The sequence below is a fragment of the Balearica regulorum genome, chromosome 10 (assembly GCF_011004875.1).
Source record: "Balearica regulorum gibbericeps isolate bBalReg1 chromosome 10, bBalReg1.pri, whole genome shotgun sequence".
NCBI classification, from domain to species: domain Eukaryota; kingdom Metazoa; phylum Chordata; class Aves; order Gruiformes; family Gruidae; genus Balearica; species Balearica regulorum.
In genome coordinates, this window is record NC_046193.1 from 12,540,878 (window position 1) to 12,562,412 (window position 21,535).

At 38.3% G+C, this 21,535-nt stretch overlaps 1 protein-coding gene across 1 annotated transcript; it reads left to right on the top strand.

Annotated features, from left to right (window-relative positions):
* The first annotated feature begins 53 nt into the window (after window positions 1-53).
* TXNRD3 (thioredoxin reductase 3) lies at window positions 54-20,260 on the top strand. The gene is made up of 16 exons (XM_075762127.1): window positions 54-275; window positions 6,773-6,833; window positions 8,418-8,527; window positions 8,695-8,808; window positions 10,393-10,465; window positions 11,345-11,464; window positions 11,866-12,008; window positions 13,371-13,486; window positions 13,595-13,820; window positions 14,030-14,122; window positions 14,602-14,678; window positions 15,556-15,712; window positions 15,915-16,022; window positions 16,944-17,039; window positions 18,547-18,681; window positions 18,975-20,260. Exons 1-16 carry the CDS (start codon window positions 153-155, stop codon window positions 19,035-19,037), a joined length of 1,815 nt encoding a protein of 604 aa, XP_075618242.1. The 5' UTR covers window positions 54-152; the 3' UTR covers window positions 19,038-20,260.
* Window positions 20,261-21,535: the final 1,275 nt, after the last annotated feature.

Sequence of the window (21,535 nt, forward strand, 5' to 3'; positions counted from 1 at the left end):
TGACTCCCCCTCTCCCTCCGCGGATAAGGTCGGTCCAGCTCGTCACCTTCCCCGCTCCGGAAGGGGCGGGGTGAAGCTGAGGGTCAGTGCGGGCGCTGGGCGCGCAGGGCGGTTGCAGCTGGTCGCTCCGCGCCTCAGCCGCCGGCCCCGCCATGCCGCCGCCGGGCCAGACCCAGCTCCCGGACTGGGACGGCCTGAAGCTCCGCGTGCAGACCCTCATCGCCTCCCACCGCGTCATGATCTTCAGCAAGAGCTATTGCCCCTACTGCAATAAGGTGAGACGGCGGCGGGAGGAGGCACCTCGGCGCGCTCCCCCCGCGGGCCCCCTCCTCGGGCCGGCAGCCGCTGGAACGGAGGGTCTCGGAGCCGCTTCCCTTTTCTCGCCGGCTCGTCTCGCCGCGAAGAGGAGGCAGGCCTGGCGCGATGTCTCCGTGCGAGGCGAGAGGCATCTCCCCTGAGGGCGCCCGCTCGCACGGCTGGCGGCCCGCCCGAGGCGGGGGAAGAGGGTTGGAAAGCAAACGTTGGAGGGATACTGCTTCTTGTGACGGCACCCTGGCGATTTAAGCAGTACAGAAGTAGCTCAGTATCTATCCCGCTTAAGTTTAGCAGCAGGTGCCACCCCTTGGAAACCCCCTTATCAGGCTTGAAATGAGGCAAAGAGCTTAACCAGCGTCCTCGGTAGGTCTTTCCCTTTGCCACATGAGTGAAGGGATAGATGAATGTGTGGGACGCTCTGCACAGTCTGCTTGTTCCTCAGCTAAGCAGCTTTTGTATCTGTTACTTGAAGGTCAGGGTGCTGGTTGTGTTGCTTTCTTATTGAAAGTTTGAGCACCACACTGGTGTTCAAGTTGGACAACGTTGCATCCCAGAGAGGAATATAAGTTAAGTTTCCTCCTGTTTTGGAAATTGGAGGTAGAAGGTTTACTCTATAGCAAGAGTGTAACTTTTAAATGCTGGCCATAATGTGTTTAAAACAAACCCCACTTGATTAATTGTGATATTTAGTGAAAAATATCTTTTTAGCCTTGTTTATGTGTCAGTATCACAAGGTAACTGTAACTAGTGAGCCAGTGTCATTAAACAGGATCTTCATTTGAGTTTTATGATACTAACATGCTATAGTCATAGTCCATACAGAATCTGTGCATTTATAGGCATTGTGATTCTTAGGTGTTTGCAAAGAGCATGTTATGAAGTGTCAGTTAAACCTCGTAATATCATATTTGATGTGGCCATGGTGGAAAAACATAATTGGAACTATGGGATTGAGTCTTGATGTTCCTCAATGGAATTGACAGTGAGGAAAACACTTAGAAGCTGTACTCACACGTGTAGGTTAAGTTTAGTTCCAGTAGCTCTTGTGAGGAGGGAGATATTGTGGCCCTGTTGTAGAAAACTTAAATGAATATATCCCATTTCACTTGTAACTTATTGAGGTTTTGGGAAAGGAAGCTTCTGTGTATGAGAGGATAGGCAAAACCAACATCATCTGTCCAAGAATGTTTTGGCAGAAAGATAGTATAGCAGAATAGGCAGCTCAAATCCCACTGAAGTTTACTGACTTAATAACTTATTCAATTGAAGTTTTGGCAAATGCAGTTGTTATAGGGTAGGAGTCTTGCTCAAGTCTGGTCCAGTTGACAAAAACAGTGTCTTCTGTTGAGTAGAAATCCTTTTTTTGAGGACTTCAGTGCTGTCCTTTGAAAAATAGTGAGTCGTGCCTCTCTGTGTTTCTCTGTGTGCTTTTAGTGATCATGATTGCTCAAGTGTTGATATGCATGGCACTCAGCCCAGCGTTTTTGAGATCATACAATGGCATCGTGAATTTTTAAACCTTTGCAACCTTTTCCTTCATCTATTTCCGATATTGCACTGGGGATGGACTAATACAAGGAGCTTAAGAAAAAAATGGACTTTATTGTAGTCCAGTAATTAAATTCCAGATTAATGTTCTTTCCTATATTTGTTCAGAGCTTCTTTATTAGGCAGGATTACTTACTTCAAGGAGACAATCAGATATGAGGAATATACTCTTTATTGTCGTGGAAATGGGAAGAATGAATATCATGAGTAGGAGGGCCCTCTCTCATGGCCCGTTTCAGGTGGAAGAGTTAAAAGAGCCTATAAGAATCTTTTTGAAGTAACAGGTGATAAACTTGGGGGGGAAGGAAGAGCTGATTGCTATTGGCAGATTTTCCTGGCTTGCTTTCCTGTTTGGAACAGAAGAAAAGATGTTGAAGAGGTGTATATATATTGCAGAGGGAGAACTAGAAGGAAGCTTATGAGAGAAGGAAGCCACACATGAAACATCAAATGATAAAACATAAATATCAGCAACAGTATGAGTACTGACAATCCCTCCCACTGAAGACTTAGAAAATAACGAAAGGAATGGGAGAACAGTGGGTAATGCAGCATTCTTGCTAGCTGATCTAGTCTGTAGAATTAATGAAGTGGATATAATTTGAAAGTGTAGTTACAGCTTGGGTACTTAGCCTGTAATCACTTAGTTTCGAGTTCTTAAAGACAGATGAATATGAATAGTGTGCACTATGTCTATCTTTTACTGTGGATGGTTGTTAGCAATGTGCTTTTGGTAGGATTAATTGAAAAACTGATGATGTTTAGTGCAGATCCTAGTGCAGAGGATACTCATGAGCTAAAAGGACCTAATTTGGGGGGTGGGAAGAATTCTTTATTTCAAATGGATGTAGCCATGCTAGAAGAAAATTAAGATTGTGCTTTCCTTCAGAAAAGCACTGCAAATAAAGTCTCTAAATGAACTAAGTAGTTGATTCTGTCCAGTTTAGCTAGTAGCATGACTAGGCAATTGTGCAGTTCTTTTTCTGCAAATGGGATTTGTTGTTCAATTGTTTTAGTAAGGCAGTAGTAGAGAGAGGGTGGTGTTAGAATTACTTCCTTGTCATAACTCGGCTGTTTTTAATATCTTACCACCCCGAAAAGATTAATATTAAGATAGAAGTGCGTAAAGAAAACATAGGTTTTAGCATGAAAAATTGCCATGTGTGAACACTGTGATATGTTGAAATTATTTTAAGAACAACAACTGTGGTTGCATAGAAGTTGCTGCTTATTCTAGTTATATGTTAGGCTATTGCTGATTATGTTCTGTATCCACGAGGATTTCTGGTCAGTTCAGCTGTGTAGCTATTATAGAATGTTAGCAGACATAGGACATACCGTTATTACTTAACTTTACTGTATGAAGCTTGTTTCAAACCTGCTTAGCTACTCTAGTGAGAGGAAGCATCTGCAGGAAGAGTTTTCTAAAGTGTTAGACCAATTTCTCAGTTTCAGAGAAGTTATCTACTATTATCTACTGTTTAGTAATACCTAGAAATTTTTCTAGACTCTTTCTGTGAAATCTGGAAGAGTTTAGTAGGTAAATGAGGCCATTACATTGGTCAGACAGGAAGTAAACAGTTGTATCGATGACCATGCAGCCTAGTATCCTGTCCTGTACACTTGTTGGAGAATTTACATTTTTAGATTTGGGAAATTTCCTAGTATGCAGCTGAAGTTTTCAGCATTGTGTGGCTCAGAAGTTTCTTGACCTGAGTTTGTATTAGTTTTGTTGAGTTAAAAGTTTTCAGTGGCTCTTTCTTTCATTAGTTGATCTAATAGCTCTTTTGATCTCCTTTTAATTTTGGCTTTTACAATGTCAGGTGGCAGTAAGTTCTCTCGTTTATGTATTGTATGGAGGCTTGCTTTTCATTTCAAAATTGTTTTCTGGTAAATGCAGTTGTTGCTGTTTGCTTCAGTGAGTATTTCTCAGAAATCATTTCCTGTTCACCTTATCTAGATATTACTCATGATTAGTGTATGTTATCTTTCTACTCCTCGTAATCATTTTCTTTTCCAAACTGAAATAATCTGTTATATCTTGCCTGTATTGAAGATTTCGTAACTCTGATCATATACTTGTTACTTGTCTTTGTTTCATTAGCACAACACAAGCATGATCTATTCATAAGTATGAAGTGCAATAGCTACTTCTAATTAGGATCTTGACATTTGTCTGATTTTTTTTTCTTCCTTATCTTCAGTAGAGAATAAAGGTTGCCTAAATGCTTTGTCTTAAATCTGCCCTTTCTTGAGTGTAATCCTTTCTTGTTCTACTAATGTGCTCTGTCCTGTGCTCCCCCCTGCCAGGTGCTGCTGCAATGTTTTAGCAGTTTGGGTTTTGTTTTTTTTTTAAAAAAAACACTAATCAAAACTTGACTGTTACTCTGCTGCTTTGCGAACTAAAACAGCAGCCAAGTAGCTAATTTTGTGACTTCCCTCCAGATTCTTAGCTTACCGCTTCATAGTAGCAGTCCCTCTAAGCTTTGCTTTTTAGATCTTTCATGGCATTCAGCTTGGGCTTTGTAACAGCAGTTGCAGAATGAGAGGTCTGGAACAGTTCCACTGCTGTTTCCTTTCATTCAGTCCAAGAGATACTCCAATGAGATAAAATGGAAATTCTTTACTCTGAGGATGGCCAAACATTGGAACATCCCAAAAAGGTTATGGTATCTCTATCCTTGTAGGTATTCAGAACTGGAGTGGACAGTGTTTTGAGCAACTTGATAAAATTTCACGTTGGGCCCTGCTTTGAGCAGGGAGTTGGATCAGATGACCTCCAAAGGTCCCTTACAACTTGAATTCTTCTGTAATTGTAGAACTAATGTAATCAATTATACAAGCAGAGCTATTTTTCTATGTTACAATTGATATGTGATGTGGTAAGAAACTTGCCTTGTAGTTCATACAGAACACAAAAGCTTTATGTTTATCAGCACAAAGCTGAAACTCTGGTAGAAAGCACTGGAGTACTCAGCCTTTGGCATAGTAACAGCATGGATCACAGCAACATTAACAGCATTTTTTTTATTCATCATGTGTTTGACATCTTTATGCTTATTAGATGTGACTCAGCTTAGTGCTGTCAATAAATTTGAGATTCATCAGAAAACTGGTTGTAAAAGATTTCTCCTGAATTGGCAACAACTTATTGTGCTTCATTGTTCAGACTCCATGCTGGCAAGTGGATCCATCACACAGACATTTAGTGCTTCTTGCTACAGCTGTTTTCACATCAAGACAGTTATGATTAAAAGCAGATATTTTACCCATTGCCTTACAATATCTATTTGCATGGGTAAGTCTGCAAATTATATTTTAAAGGAGTAAATACTGCCAGATGTAATACTACCTCCTGTGCCATGAGGTATGTTGTTTTCTAACTGGAAGGACAGTTTACAATTTCAGTTCTGCCAGTTTTACAAATAGGTGTTACTGTAAAAAAATCTCAGTTCTAAAATGCTCCCTCATTTGATTCTGATAATTGTAGACTCTGTCCAGAATTGATGTTAGAAAAACACCCAGAACTCTGCCCAGGCTGGGGAGAATCTCCACTAAGTTGTCATTTAGGTTGATTGTTTTATTTTTTCCTTTTTAACACTAGGCTCATATATAGTGTTCTCTTTTTTTTCCCCCATTTTTCCCTCCTTTCTAATTTATTGCTGACTTCTCGATGCATAAACCATGTTTCTAGGGCATGTTCTAGTGATACTGTATCTGAGTTTATTCATGGCAATGCAGGAGAAAAGCAGCCTTTTAATGACCAAGCATCTTTAGAATGCTGCTTCTGCTTAGTGGAGAAGAATAGCAATTTAAAAGGCTAAAAAATGTAACTGTTACATTCTGGTATTAACACTCCCAATATTTCACAAGCAAGATATGACTAATTTAGTAAAACAATGGCAAAGAAGTTAGAACCACTCCTGCCTGATCCTGGAGGTCAAGGCAGATGTTGTTAAACAGCAAACCAAAAATCAGAACTGCAACAAAATTCAAAGTATCATCTAGTCTTGTCCCCTGGCACAAGGTAGGGGAAGTGGTAGCTCAGAGTTGTGTACTTTGAAGCCACTCACTGATGAAGATTGTCATCTACCTGGGCAATATGTTCCAGTGTCTTGCTATTAGGAAAAGCTTTTCCTAAAACCTAATCTCAATCCTTGATGCAGTTCAAGACCATTAGTTCTTATTCCATCCACCTCCACTTCTCTTCTTCCTTCAGGTAGTCATTTATTTAAACACAGTTATTTCTTTCTCCATCTTTATGTTAAACCCAACTCATTGACTCCTTACAGTAATTGTTCTCTGCTTGTTCTAAAACTTTTCTGAAGTATAGCAACCCAAAGTGAATGCAGGGCTGGTAGGCATGAGCTGTCCTAGTGCTGAGTACACTTGGAGAGTATTACCCTTTCTGCAGCTTTTTATAATCCACTCTTTTTTTTTTTTTTTTTTTGCATTTGCTTGACAGTGTTTGGTTTTGCATTTTGTCCTCTAGTCCCTTTTTTCTTTCTTGCCTTAGTACTATCAAGGAATCTGGCTGCTACTTTATCTCTCTTCATGATGTTTTTCCATATGGCAGTTATGGCTTTTGGTATCTGTCAGGGATGGAGAAGTCTGCAGCTAAGCAAATTGTATACAGAAACTTTTTCTTAAGGTAATGAAACTTGTATTGGAAGGTTGCTGTGATGTGGGATGCTTAATCTGAATGCTGTTAAATAGCCTGGCTTTAAGTGAGGAACATGCAAAAAGCAGTAGTGCCAAACTTCATCAAAGGCATGTTGAGCTAGGCCCTCAAAGCAGAATAACCAAGACTTAAGTTACCTGTGTGTGTCATAGGCTCAAGTTTTACCCTGAGCTGTGTATCAGATCTTGAGAAGGCTTTGCACTGGCATTGTGTCTGTTTCTGTTGCAGGTGAAAGAACTCTTCCGCTCTATGCGTGTGGAGTATTATGCGTTGGAACTTGATGTAACTGGTAAGTAGAAGAAAGAAAATCTATCACATGCTGGTTAACATAACTAAAAATGGGTGACTGTGTATGATTCTTTAAGCTGTCTTGAACTAATTGGAGGATATATAAAACATTTAAAATCAATTTTAATATATTCAGAGATAAAAACAATTAGGCTTCAATGTGGATTTTAATACAGGATGTGTTTTTAATATAACTGACGGCTTTGACTCTTTCTGTACAAATCATCAACTGATAGAGGATGTGAGATCTGATTTCTCTCTGAGGAGGTCTGTCTTTTGGGGAAAAAAGCTGTGGTGTTTTTTCTATTGTGTCAGGTTGTTTTGTGGTTTTAGAGGAATTGTTAATGTTTGACTTCGTATATGGGTGACCTTCACAGAGAAAGCTGCTTAGTCATTGGAAGGAAGGGTAAATTCCAGTACCATGGCTGTCGCTATTTTGAGGTGGGGTTTTTTAAAGCCCAAACCGCTTTAGTTTGAAGTACATGTGTAGTGCCTTATGCATATATGTACATAATGCATGTAGCTTTTGTTGTAGTTTTAAGAACAAGTAGTTTCTAATGTAATTCCTAGTAAACTCGTAGTTGTGCTGTTGGTAAGCTGTTGAATGTGTATTATCATCAGCTTTTTCCTGTACAAAACTTAGTTTCCAATGCTTTTTTTTTTTTAAAGTGCTAATGCTCTTTTGAAGTGTTTATGCTTAAGCAGTGTTTGGGGAAAGGTGTAGTTATTGATCCATAGCATCTCTTTGTACTTATTTTTACTTTTTTATTAAAGTTATGATACTGTGAACTAATTATAACTCAAGATATGCAAAGTACAATGCACAATCCTTTTTTCTGTGGAATTAGTCCTAATTAATAATATATTTCCTTTGCAATTGCTCTGATTATCGATACCAAAGAGATACGATCTTGGAGTAAAAAGATTTTAGTCAGTGATTACTGTAAATTCTCATTCCCACACTTACTGTTGGACAAGTGGTGAGAGATCTGAACTGAGTCTGTGTATAGGTGCTGATGATTCAGGTGACAGGTCAGGCAATGATAATCTTAAAACTGAAATGTTTAAGACAGTGTGGTGGGTAGAAAAAGTCTGTGAGTAGAAGACCATGTTAATTCTTCCCATCCCCATATTATCATACTACAAAGCTGCTGGGCAAAACTATGTGCACTTACACAGAACATACTCCAAAACCAGACAATTCTCATGAAAGAAAAGCTGTCTGTATGATCTCCTGTGATATCTGGAAGAGAATGTTTGCGTCCCAAGTGTGACACTGTCAGGAAGAGACTGATAAGAATCCAGGAAGTACAGGGACTAAAGTCTATTACTTCAGCTCTACTGTGTTCTGTAGAATTATGGCTTGAAGTACCAATTTGCCCTCTGTATTTAAGCATACTCTTTTGAGAAGGAGTTTCTAAAGACTTGCTTATGTTCAGGAAGTCTACAAATGTGATGCTTATAACGTTTGTTTTCTTGGCAGGCCTACAGTATATTGCAGTCCAAACCTTTAATACTTCAGGTTGTTTTAAAAGTTCCCTTCTTGAAAATTGTTCTATAATGTATTTGTTTCTTTTATTCTTAGCTGATGGACCCAGTATTCAGCAAGTGTTAGCAGAGCTAACTAATCAGAGGACAGTGCCTAATGTATTTGTGAATGGAACACATGTAGGTGGCTGTGATTCAACTTACCAGGTAATACTACTTTAAAAATCAGCTGGAAGTAGACAAGACTGAGTGAATTTGCTGTTTGATCATTATTAAATTGTGTGTGATGTGTTAGACTGGGTGATCTAGGTCAGAGACACCAATCGTTTGGTTTTTGTTTGCTCAGAAATGTTTGGGGTATTTTTTTTTTACAGGCTTATCATGATGGATCACTGCAGAAACTTCTTGGGGATAGCAAAGATGCAGAACCCTATGATTATGACCTCATTATTATTGGTGGTGGCTCAGGTGGACTTGCGTGTTCCAAGGTATGATGTGAAAATTGCATTAAAAACCAGGCTATATGTGAAACTTCTTCAAAAATTAGTCTCTGTATTAATCACAATAGTATAAAACAGTCTGTCTTGATGATTATTACTGTTCAACCTTTTAATTAATGAATCAATAGTAGTCTAGTAATGTGCTCACTCAGGAGATCGTGGTCTGTGTGGACCAGTTTCTAGCCAATGCCTATTCATTGGTCTTGGTCCTAATAATAGGTTTTAGGTTCCTGGCTGAGGGTGGAACCAAAAGTTTAAGTATCTCCTCTTCATGTGTAGTATGCAGGCACTTGAACAGTTCCAAAGAGTGATCTGGAAAACCTAAAGGCTACTCTTGAAGTACACCTGACTGTTAAGGATTCAGGATCGCTGATCATCTAAAATGAAGTCCTTTCAGCTGTTCTCTGAAGGAACTGGCTCACTTCTTAGTTCTCTTTCTAGCTGCTTTTTCAGAAAAAGTGATAGAGATTGTGTACCTTTTACATGATTAGCTGTTGTTCAGAGTGCCTCAGGACTTAAAATGCAGATTCAGTTTTCTCTTCTACTTGAGGGATTTGAACCCACGCTTCCCACCTCTCAGCCAGATATCCTAACTGTAAGTTTATGGTTTGGACATGGTGATGTTATTGATAGCCTTGTCGACTTGCTGTACAACAGTAGTTAAGTGTACAACTTTCACTAGATAAATACAACAAAGGCAAGAGAAGGCTTGTATTAGCCAATCTTAATTGGGCATTTTCAGAATGCTCCAGATCTTTCCTTGCAGTGCATTCTGGAACACCAGTTATAAACTTGATGATAATTACCAAACTGTTCGGAGTGGGAGAGATCAAGTATTCACAGAATACAAGATAGCTGGCTAAACATTGTTTGAACGAGGATTGCAGTAACTGTGCAGGAGTTCTTAAACAAATTTGAGGTACCTACAAACAATGGGTAGATTCAATCAAGTGCCTGCCAATTCCTTGGGTAGACTATCATAGGATTATTCAGGTTTATATGGGTGTTAGAAGGATGGCTAGCTCCAAGCAGGGTTAACTATGATGTCAAACAAGATTATGCAGGGCCTTCAGGCTGAACATGCCAAGTTCCCTCACCCTTCTCATAGGGTGTGTGTGTCGCCCCCCTATCCATCTTGGTGGTCCTCCACTGAACTGTCTCCAGTTTATTACTGTCACTTCTTTTCATTCATGAATATGCCAAGTCAGTCCTGCCTTCCTGAGAGAAAAGGAGAGCTAACAGCATAAATATCTCTTTGGGTGAGGTAGAGGAGGATTGTAGGCTGGTAAGCCCATCTCATACCTTCTTCAGACCGTGGCTTTTGACAGTGTAGGATGGTATGGATGCAGCGTTGAACATATGCATCCATTCAAAGTTCGGAAGAGAGTAATAGCTTTTGAGGGATTTGAATTTTTGTCTAGTGAAGGAGGTGGAAGAGCTGTGTATGATGAGACTAACTAGCAGAGGAGCCTTTTGTTAGTGCTAAGTATATCATGACTGTAAATGAGCAGAAAGGCTTTCTTGGTCAGGCAAAAGTTTAGTAATGCTGACTTGTCTTTCTGTCTTCCATAGGAAGCTGCCGCTTTGGGAAAGAAAGTAATGGTATTAGATTATGTTGTTCCAACACCTCTCGGAACCTCATGGGGTAAGCTTCTGTTAACTTGTATTTTATGACGTTTCTGTGCCAGTGATACATATTGAGTTGTTAGATATTATGGATTATATTCTTAAAAATTGTGTCTGAATTCCTGTAATTCTGGAACACAGATAACAAAGGGGTTGTTTTCCTGGCATGCCTGCTTTTCTGGGCAGTTATTTCTGTTTTGTGCATTGCTAACTCTCAGTTCTTTGTCAAATGTTCTAGTTCTGTTCCAGATTGTGTCCAGATTGTGTGTGTGCATGATGACGTTCTCATGTTTGTGGGTTTTTTTCCTTTTAGTTCATCTAGTAGTGTTTTGTGGGCAACTGATCTAGGTTACCTCTAGAACAGTGTGACTATAAGGCTATGCGTGCCTCACCTTTCCATAATTAAAGACAGCAGCTCTCTGACCTTATTAATGTTATATTGGCAGTTGAGAATGAGTAAGGAACTTCATTGGTCAAGTTTTACTGAGTTGAAGTATGAATGTGTTTTCATAGCTAAGATTTCAAACTAATACATATTTCAAATACCACATAATAGGTGATACTAAATTCTAGGAACTCTGGACTTTTTGTCTTGCTTACTTGCCAATCTGACTAAAATCTGAAGCATTCTGAAGTATCCCAGGTCTATGTTCAAGACAACACACTGTAGCCTTCTTGGTTTAATGGGTCAAGTAACCTCTTAAACTGAATACAAACTTGTAAGCTTAGTGTGTTCATTGTATTTTAAAATTTCTCTTACAACATACAAGTAACAGAAAATGTCTGACTATAGCAAATATCACCAACTGATATATGGGTGCTTACACAAAGCGCATGATAGGAAAAGCATAAATATCCTGTTCACACAGGTAATAACAACATGTTTTTTCCATCTTAGGACTTGGTGGCACATGTGTAAATGTAGGTTGCATTCCTAAGAAGCTAATGCATCAAGCGGCACTTCTGGGTCAGGCGCTCCAAGATTCAAGGAAATACGGGTGGCAGTATGAAGAACAAGGTTAGTAAGAACACAGAGGACAGACCAAGACAGTGTACAGGTCTGAGCTTAAGATCATTCTTGTACTTTGAACTTAGTAACTAGAGGCAGAGTTCAGTAGTTTTCTTGGGTAAATCAGAAAGGCACGCTCCTTCCTCAGTCCTAAAAACCTTTAGGATTGAAAGCTAATTGTGTGTTGTTCCCTATATTATCTGAATTAAATGAAAGAACTTCTAGAAAGGGCTTATTTCAGATAGGAACAAGTCGGGTAAATATTAGCATAGTAGAACAAGACTTTAATATGTGTCCTCATTACTGATGATAATGTTTTCTTAGTATGATGTACAATTAATAAGACTTAAGTTTTTCTTTAAGGTTATTGCACTTTGATTTCTTTAAGTATGAAATTAATGTTATTTCAGTGAAACATAACTGGGGGATCATGGTAGAAGCAATTCAAAACTACATTGGTTCTTTAAACTGGGGCTATCGAGTGTCCTTAAGAGAGAAGTCTGTGACATACCTCAATTCTTACGGAGAATTCATTGAACCACACAAAATTAAGGTATGTGCTGTGTTAAAAGCATTTAGTTGGGATGTAAAACTTGTGTTCTAAAACTGCCTTTTAAAATCCAAGAAGGAAAAGTTTTCATCTTGACATTGCCAATGTAAGTCAACTGAAGTTAACAACTCATCTATGAAATAATTGATTTAAATTATTACTGTACTTTAGTACATGCCACAGTGTTTGCAAACCTAGTAACTGTTATGTAAAAGTAATGTTGATATCTGTAAACTTACGTCTTGCATGAATAAGGGTAAGGTTGTCTCAGTTGCTAACTTCATGATTGAGACCAGCAGCTTGAGTGAGGAGGGGGGGAAAAAAAGAAAAGCTTTAGCTGTATGATTTTTCCACTTGTAAAATCTTCATACTAAAGTATAAAAACTTGAAATTAAATTTGGATTAGGCACTTAAATAACAGTGCTGCTAAACCTTATGCTGTATCAGCATAGGAAAAACTGTTGGGCAGTCTTGCTGTAAGTGATCGTACTGTAGCAAGGTTAACTTAGAATAAGTGCATATTGAAGACAACTGTTTAGCTCAGTGAATATAACTGTCTGTTTTCAATATGAGTTTATGAAGGCTGAACTGCATGTTTTTGAAACCGAGACTAGCACTGAAAAGATAGTAGTATGCTGAACTTGCCTCATTTACGAACTGTTCTAGTGTCCAGGTATGCAGGTCATCTACTTATGTATCCGTAGTCTATAAATGAGGTAGAACAGAAAGACTTTCATCAGGAGGTTGGACTAGATGACCTTGTGAGATGTCTTCCAACCTGAATTACCTGATGACTTGATAGGGAGGAAGTTTCCCTTCGTCTGTGTTGGAAAATAACTGAAGAGCAAGGAGGTCAGATTTTGAGAGATCCATTGGCAAGATGAAATTTCCCAAGACCAAGGGCCTGTAGAAGTCAAGGTTTTAAGCCCTATGAAATCATGTAACTAGATACTTTTTTTCATTTCTCCATTAGCCTAAGAACTAACTGATGTTATTCTGCCACTAGCATTGTGTTGGGCTTTTTTTGGAAGTGGGAGGCAGGAGGGGCCTAATTTGTAGCTTTTTATAGCTTGAAAGTACTTGTTACGAACAATTCAACCTAAATGAGTAGTTGAAATGGAGAGAATTCAAAGAGTAAATGATCTTAAGTGCTCTAACTGATGAGAGAAAAGGCTGATAGTTTGTGTTTTAAACCTGTTATTCTTCATGGCTTCTCTATATGCATTAGTTCTTGTTTGGAACTGCTTGTTCTTGATTCTTAAACATATCCACAATATTTAAGGCAAGGGGAGGATTACAAAATTTATTTTGTCTTGAAACCTGTTCTTATGATAAAGACTTTCTTAATTGTATCTATATAAACAGGCAACTAATAGAAAAGGACAAGTAACCTATCACACAGCAGAGACTTTTGTCCTGGCAACAGGAGAAAGGCCTAGATATCTGGGTATCCCTGGAGATAAAGAATACTGTATTACAAGGTGAGATGAAAAGGCATAATAGATTGAACTTTGTTTGCTCTAGTGTTCGCAAAGACAAACAAGCTTGTGTTGAAAGAACCTTGTAACTTACACTTATTTTCTTTTCAGTGATGACCTCTTCTCCCTGCCTTACTGCCCTGGCAAAACTCTAGTTGTGGGTGCTTCCTATGTGGCTCTGGAGTGTGCAGGATTTCTTGCTGGTCTAGGTCTGGATGTCACAGTGATGGTGCGTTCCATACTCCTTCGGGGTTTTGACCAAGAAATGGCAGAAAGAATAGGTGCTCACATGGAAACACATGGCGTAAAGTTCATCAGGAAGTTTGTACCTGTTCAGGTAAGTGCTTTCTTTAGGTTTCTTCTCTCCAGGCACTATTACTTCAAACAGCACATGTAGAATGCATTGGCTCTGTACAGGAATAAATGTTTCATGAGATTAAGGTCTTTTTACTGCTGAGTGATAGATTAGTAGGGCAAGGTTTGAAGTGACAGTGTAAGTGAGCTCTGCTGCTTAAGGTCATTCTAAGCTTACGAATATTTATACAGGTTGAACAGCTGGAGGAGGGCATGCCTGGAAGACTGAAAGTGACAGCAAAGTCTACTGAGGGACCAGAAATCTTTGAAGAAGAATATAACACTGTAAGCATTTCTGGATTTGAAATAACTGAATGTACCAGCACATGAAAATGTATTAAAACACTTTAAAAGCTGTTCAGGAAAAAAGTAAAGGGAAACCTTGTTTGAAAAATTATTTACATAAATTACTGGCAGGAAGAAATTACATGAATATTCATCTTCAATTGTGCCCTGTGTGCAGAATGGGTGAAACTTTACGTGCCTGGAATGCAGTTCATATGAGCAGTGTTGTTGCTACTGTTTTTGTTCTGATATTAATGTTTTGCTGTTTGTTACATCTGTGAAACAAGTTGCACATGGAGGAGCCTGAACTATTGGTGGCTCTTTCGGAAAAGGTTTTTGAAAAGTCGCTCCAATTGTATGCTCCACAGTTGTTGGATGGTTTTGGTTGTTGTTTGTTTCTTTCAGAAAAAGACCAAAGGAAGTGTTATGCTGATTACACTCTTGCATAAAATTATTGCATGTAATTTTGGTTTTTTTAGGTTTTGATAGCCATTGGTCGTGATGCATGTACCAGAAGTATTGGTTTAGATACAATTGGTGTCAAAATCAATGAGAAGTGAGTATTGTTCAACTCCCTTAAACCACTGAATGCGATAATTTTTTTAAACTTCTTTAATACTTAATGATACTGATACTTTTTAAAATTCTTACTCTTATACGTGGCTATTATGTGAACCTTTCAAAACTTTTTTCTCCTGGATTTGAGTACAGTTGTCCATTAATTCATTTCTTTAATATGTATTTCATAAAAGAACTATTTTGAATTAATACCTACTGTTGACCAGTGTGCTTAAGGAATACATTTAATGTATTTGCTTAATTTACTTAGAAACTACAGTTTAATATTCTGTTAAATTAAATATTTTATTCAGCTCATGTGGCAAGTTCATCTAGGGATTTAAAGAGGCAGCAAACTACTTGCTTCCTACAGATATAACTTTTTTCTTGTTTCTCCCTGGTGTCAGTGCAAAATTGGTGTAAAGGAAGAAGCAGGATTATGTTGTTCAGGAGAAAGAAAAATTAAGATCAGGTTGCAGCAGCTAACAACTTACTAAGCCATCTTACTTAAACATGTGAGTGATATTGCTGTCCTTTTTCCCTATAGGGGAAAATGTACATTGCAAGCTGTATAATAATCCATAAAAGATCCTAAGTCCAAAGATGTCTGAGTAACTTCATTGTCACCAGACAGGCACTTTTGTTCAGCTCAAAACTGGCCCATTGAATACTGGCTTCAGCCATGTGTCAGAGTTGGAGGTAGTTGTTGCTCTGAAGAGTTTGCAGTTGAAGTAAAAAAGGCGTAAGCATATTTAGTAAAATGGGTTCAGTAGTTAGACTAACATCTTTGTAGCAGAACTTCTCCTCTCTGTGTTTTGCTGAGCTCTGAGGAATGTTGTGATACTGAGCTCATTCTCTTTTGTGTTTGTTTTAAGGAATGGGAAAGTGCCTGTAAATGATGAAGAACAAACCAATGTGCCTTATGTTTACGCTATTGGAGATATATTGGATGGAAAGCTTGAACTTACTCCAGTTGCCATTCAAGCAGGGAAACTGCTAGCCCGCAGGCTTTATGGTGGTAGTTCCACAAAGGTAAAGTTATAAGAATATAACTTTGACTTAGTTCTATGCTTTTTGCCTCACAATTGCAATAACACAAGTTGATTTGTCCACTTGACTGTGGGTGCTCCAAGTGTTTTTTCTAAAAACAAAAAAGTGCTAATACAACTTTTCCTGTTATGTACTGTGTAGAACTTGCATAGTATAAATCTAAATTTTGTTTTTTTATTTCTAGTGTGACTATATCAATGTACCAACGACAGTGTTTACTCCTTTAGAGTATGGCAGCTGTGGGTTAGCTGAAGAAACAGCCATAGAAGAATATGGAAAGCAAAACTTGGAGGTGAGAACACTCAAGACTTGTTTTAACTTGTAGCTTGAGAATGTTTTTCTTGGGCCTTGCTGCTTTATGCTCAAGGCACAGTGTTAAAACAAGATAAGAAGGTTAGCTAGAAAGGTCTTTGATAGTGGAAGTGGTGTCATCTGGCTAACAAGGTATGGGACTCCCAGAAATGCAGGATTGGACTTAATACTGTTAGAAATGTGCACAGCTGTTTGTATGTTGCCAAGAAGCATTTGACTTCAGGAGGCCAAACTCAGGTTGCAAAACTGTAAGTGTGGGGTTTTTTTTGTTGTCGTGAATTGAAGACTTATTGCTGAAGTATACCAAACTCCTGGGATGGACTGTCTATTTTCTGCTTATTCACTGTACTTGAATTGGGAATTAATTTCTTCCTGACCTATTCTTATAGTTATAGAAGTTTCAGGCATAACTTCCCTGTTTTATGGTAATTTCTGGTTTCTGTACTTCTCTGCAGAGTTTCATTAAAGCTGTTTGTATGCCTTGTGTTCCACTCCTTACATCTTTCAAATACACTTGGCATTATTTAGCTTCTGTTTACTCTTTTGCAGAATAGGTTTAAACTTATAGTAACTAGATATTCATTTTGTACTATTAAAGCACTTCTTTCTGAAAGTATGATCTTAAAAAGCTGTGTCTCATACCTGATGCTGTTTTAATTGAGTATTTAAATCAGGGACACATGGTTTAAGTCAAGTCTTCCTCTACTGACTTTGGGAAGATGGAGTGCTTGGGCCGTGGTGGGGAGGGGAACAAAAATCACTGTCTTGTCTAGTATATGTTATGAAAATCTAGCTGGTTAAATGGCAAACCACCTATTTGTAAAGACATTAAAAATTGGAATTATGTCTGACTGAATTAATCAATCAAATTGTAATGCTCTCTTTCTTGTCATCCTCCCAGGTTTATCACAGTTTGTTCTGGCCACTTGAATGGACAGTACCAAGCAGAGATAACAATACTTGTTATGCAAAGATAATCTGCAGTAAACAAGACAATGTGAGTAGTAAGTTGGAATGGATATGCTGAGTATATTCTTGAAATGTCTTCTTAGACCAGCCAAAAGACTAGTATCTTATTTGGCCTGCCTGAGGCCAGCTCTACCCATTCTGTTAATGTAAGTTTTTGTTTTAAGAGGTCTAATCAATTTGGAGAGAGCTGACTGGTTTGGGTTGTTTGATATATCAACTGTTTGAGCAAGTGGTGGCTTTCTTTATACATTATGAAACTTCATCCTGAGTTCCTATTTAAGGATAGATTTGTGAAGAAATTTACCAGGGTTTTTTTCCAAGTGGGTTTTGAGTAACTGTGTACTATCTGTTATCTTGCTTTATGTTTCCGGAGCTTGTCGTTTTTTGCCCTTTGCGAGGTGCAGAGTTTTGTATGTTTAGTAGAGACTTGGAAAACATGTGGTTGGTCCTAGAAAACTCAGTGATGAGAAATGGGAATTTCTAGTGATCATAGATTCTTGTTGTTGCAAAAAAGCAAGTGGTGTGCTGGCTGGTATTTTTCCCCAAAACTCTCTGGGAGAACAGACAAAGGAAGATTTATGTGGTTAAAATTCCTTTGGAGAGAAGGAATGATATGATGAAATAACATGACTCTTAAACTAAGAGGAAGTAATCTTTTTCCCTTACTAGTCCACCTAACTGTTTCTTGAAGACTGCAGAAGGGCTCAAAGTTCTGCTGTTATTGGTCCCTCATTCAAAATAATCCAAATGAAAAGAACTCAGTGGAAGCAGAGACTTTATTTAGGTTTCTATGTGAAAGGTTTTTTCCTAGGATGCTGGAGGAGAAAGTATGTAAACAGTGTATTTAAATCACTTGTGTTACGAAGAATTTGTATCCTATCGTGTGAATCATGGCCAGACCTGGGCTAGGACATCTCTGAAGGTGTGGGAATGTCCTGGGAAAATTTTTTAAAACATTGTATCCTTTTTGATAAACCAGTTAATGAAACAAACTACACCCATTTTTAACTTGTTTTTTTTATAGCCTGCTGCCATGACTCTAGATTTTGCTGCAGAGATGGCTTGCTCAAAATTCAAGCCTATAATGTTCTCATTTTTTTTCTTATTAACTGCTTGGAGAGGAAGGGAAAAGCCAGTGAAGCTCATCAGTATTAGATTTTTAACAAATAATGTCCTCTATCTGACCTAATTTCAATGTGGAAAAGTAATTTTAAATCTGAAGATACTAAACATACTGTGTATCTACAAAATCATAAAAACAGCTGACAAAACTAGAATCTGTTTAGCTTTAGGCAGTATCTTTGAATTGCTGCTGTACCATGATTTTAACTCATATACTTTAAAACTTGTTTCATTCTGTTATAATAGACTGAAAAGAACTGCAGAACTACTTTCTTAAAAGTGGAAGAAAGACACTGCTATTGATCTGCTTGCACAATGTATAATTTTTAGTGTAGTGGGAATTATGTACTAGAGCTTTTGTTAAACTTTACCTAGTACTAACTCCTGGGGTTTTATTCTCACTTGTCTTAAAGAATCGTGTGATAGGATTTCATGTTCTTGGACCTAATGCTGGTGAAGTTACCCAAGGTTTTGCTGCTGCAATAAAATGTGGCCTCACCAAAGAATTACTTGATGAAACAATTGGTATCCATCCAACTTGTGGAGAGGTAAGGGAGGGGGAGGGGACAGCTTGATTTTAAAACCTGCTTTTGAAGATAGTTACCTAGATGCAAAGAAAGGATACTACATGGTATTTTGGGATTTATTTAGTATTTGCTTAACTTCTAACCATAAGATATTGACATGTGATAGAAAATGTGTTAATTGTGTACTGCAACTTGTTTTCCATTCTTACAGTTCAAAGAAATCTTGTATTGTTACTTTACAAGAGGAAATCAATAGCCATGTAGATGATAATACAGAACAACAGTAAATAAACTGCTGTTTTGGTGTCTTACAGGTGTTCACTACAATGGATATTACAAAATCTTCGGGACAAGACATCACTCAAAGGGGCTGCTGAGGTTAAACCTGCTGTTTTACATGTTTTCATGTTGTGCACACTTTGTTCTGTGGAAGCCCTAATACATCTAACTGCTTTGCAGCAAAATAAGCATTTGCATCAGTACCACTGTATGTATTGCAGCTGGGAGTGGTGCCTTTGTGAGGCTTCCTCAGTAAGTAGTGTTGCAAATGGAAACAGTAATACAGCAGGGAAATCTTGAACTGTAAATCCTGACGTTGCTTGGAATGAGCACTACTGTGCTTTTTTGACGTTCTGGCTCGGAACCTTACTGTGAGGTGAGCTACGACTGATGACTGCCATGCAAGGTTGGGAGATTTCTTCGTCCGGTCAGATGACTGAACTCCTCCTGAAGGAAACTCTTAAGTTGCACAAGTTAAAGCTAATGCTTCTAGGCTCCACTGTCTTGTACAAATGCCTGAGATAGAGGACAAATATACAACTAAATGATTCTTGCCAACAGTTTACAGTTGACCGATTTATCTTTTTTGATGCGTTTTGTTTTACTTAATTGTATATTCAGTTGAGGCAAGACAGCACAAATAGGATGTAATGTTCAGTAGTGCAGTTCAAGCACTAGTCTCCCACCTCAACCACTCTAAAACTTCAAAGTAATCTAAGGCATCACTGTGTTCACATTCATAATTGGTTGACCTCAGGTGACATCATGTCTTTAAGATAAAAATTTCAGTTGCAGGCATCTTGTGTGTCAGGGTTAAAGAACAGAAGTGCAAGACCTTGTCAATTTGCTCTTGCTGTTTATGATTATTTAGTGCTAATAGTCTTGAACTTGGTTTCAGCTCTGTAATGTGAAACATCACAGAACCCAGAACTGTAAGTCTGTACTCTTTATGTGGAGTACTGAAGTCTGGGGGGAGCAGGATCTGAGAATAATCTGTCCCACTAATATAGTAGGTGCCTGCCCATGATGGTAATAAGTGTTGCATACAATTTCGTTGAAGCACGTGTTGCACCAGAGAGCAATGACTTGGTGTGCTATCATGCTTTGTGTAGTGTTGTGTACAGTCAGTACTCTGAAGCTTTCTTCCACCCCTAGCATTCTGCTCTGGGGGAATTGTGCTTGAATTTGGCTTTTAGTTTTGTCTAAATAGATGTTTTGAAAGATTATTCTGAATGTTGTATGATAGTAAACAAACAGTTTTTAACTATTTAATCTTTGATGTACCATGGAATTTGAAGTTCAATAAACAATGCATACAACACTTTGTGGTGTCTGACCTCATGGTTTATGTTATCGCATACTTACGATTTTATTGTGCTTCAATTATATTGTTTATCATAGGCAATACTAAAACCTCTAGGCTTGTGCATGCTGTAATCTTTCAATTAGAGAAATGAGTTTTCTTGCCAAGAAATCGGATATGCTTCTATTTCAGTATGCAGAATTCTCTCTGTTCAAACTGAGAAGACAATTTTATACCACTTCTGTATACTACAGAAGATCCTATGTATGTATGTTATGGTGTTTTAACTGCAACATAGATGAAAGAAGCTCAGTAGAATCTAGCTGGAGTGTTAGCAGTAAATGTTGCTGGTGTTCAAATTTAATAACTCTTGGAGACTGAGGTTTTGCTGTGGGTGCCTAGTAGTACTGCAAAGTATTTTCACTGGACAATGGAGATGCTTGCTGAGCTTCTGGTGGTACTTTGCTGCAGAGCTCTGGGGAGTTACTTGTTCTGGTCTCTCATAAAAACATTCAATAGAGCTACCTGCTTGCTATTGCCTCTATAGCAGTGACCTTAAAAGTAGCGCTGTCAATGTCACATACCTGAAAATTTACCTCTTAATAGGTCAGATGTTACAGTTTGAAGTAAAGTGGGCATAATAGTAGCTTAGAAGTGACCTTAATCTCTAAGTTGGAGTGGTTGAACCAGACACTCATCAGCTGTTTTAAAAAGTCAGGGGAGATTAGGGTGGACAGCTAGTAGCAGGTAATATGTTACAGAATTTGCACAATCAGTACAGCTGAAATGAAACTTAGTAAACAATAAAGCATTCAGAAGGCTTTTATATCATGAGAAACTGGCTGGTAATGGACAAGTTTACCTTGTGTAGCCATGGTATAGAAGTGAAGGAGGAAACAAGTCGATGAATGGTAACTTCCTGAATTTACTATTAGTAAGCACTAATTGAGTTTTACTTCAAATTCAGATTTGATTTGCAGGTTCAAGAGAATTGATGAATAATTACCACTTGCGTATCTGTAACTGTACTAATTGCAGATGTTCCTTATGTCAAACTTGCCCAGGCTGTCAGCTCACTCCAAGTGATACTTTACAAGTACTGAGCACTCTGTACGCTTAGTCTTAAGCTTTAAACTCTCCGCTTAAAATATACAGTAAGTAGCTAATAGCAAGAGCAGTATTTTAAGTGAACATGTTGGTTGTTTCAGCAGGCTAACATGTAAAGTAAAAGGTGTCATGACAACAAGACATAGTTAAAAGCCAAAATTTTAAGCTCGATAGTAGGTGTTAGAG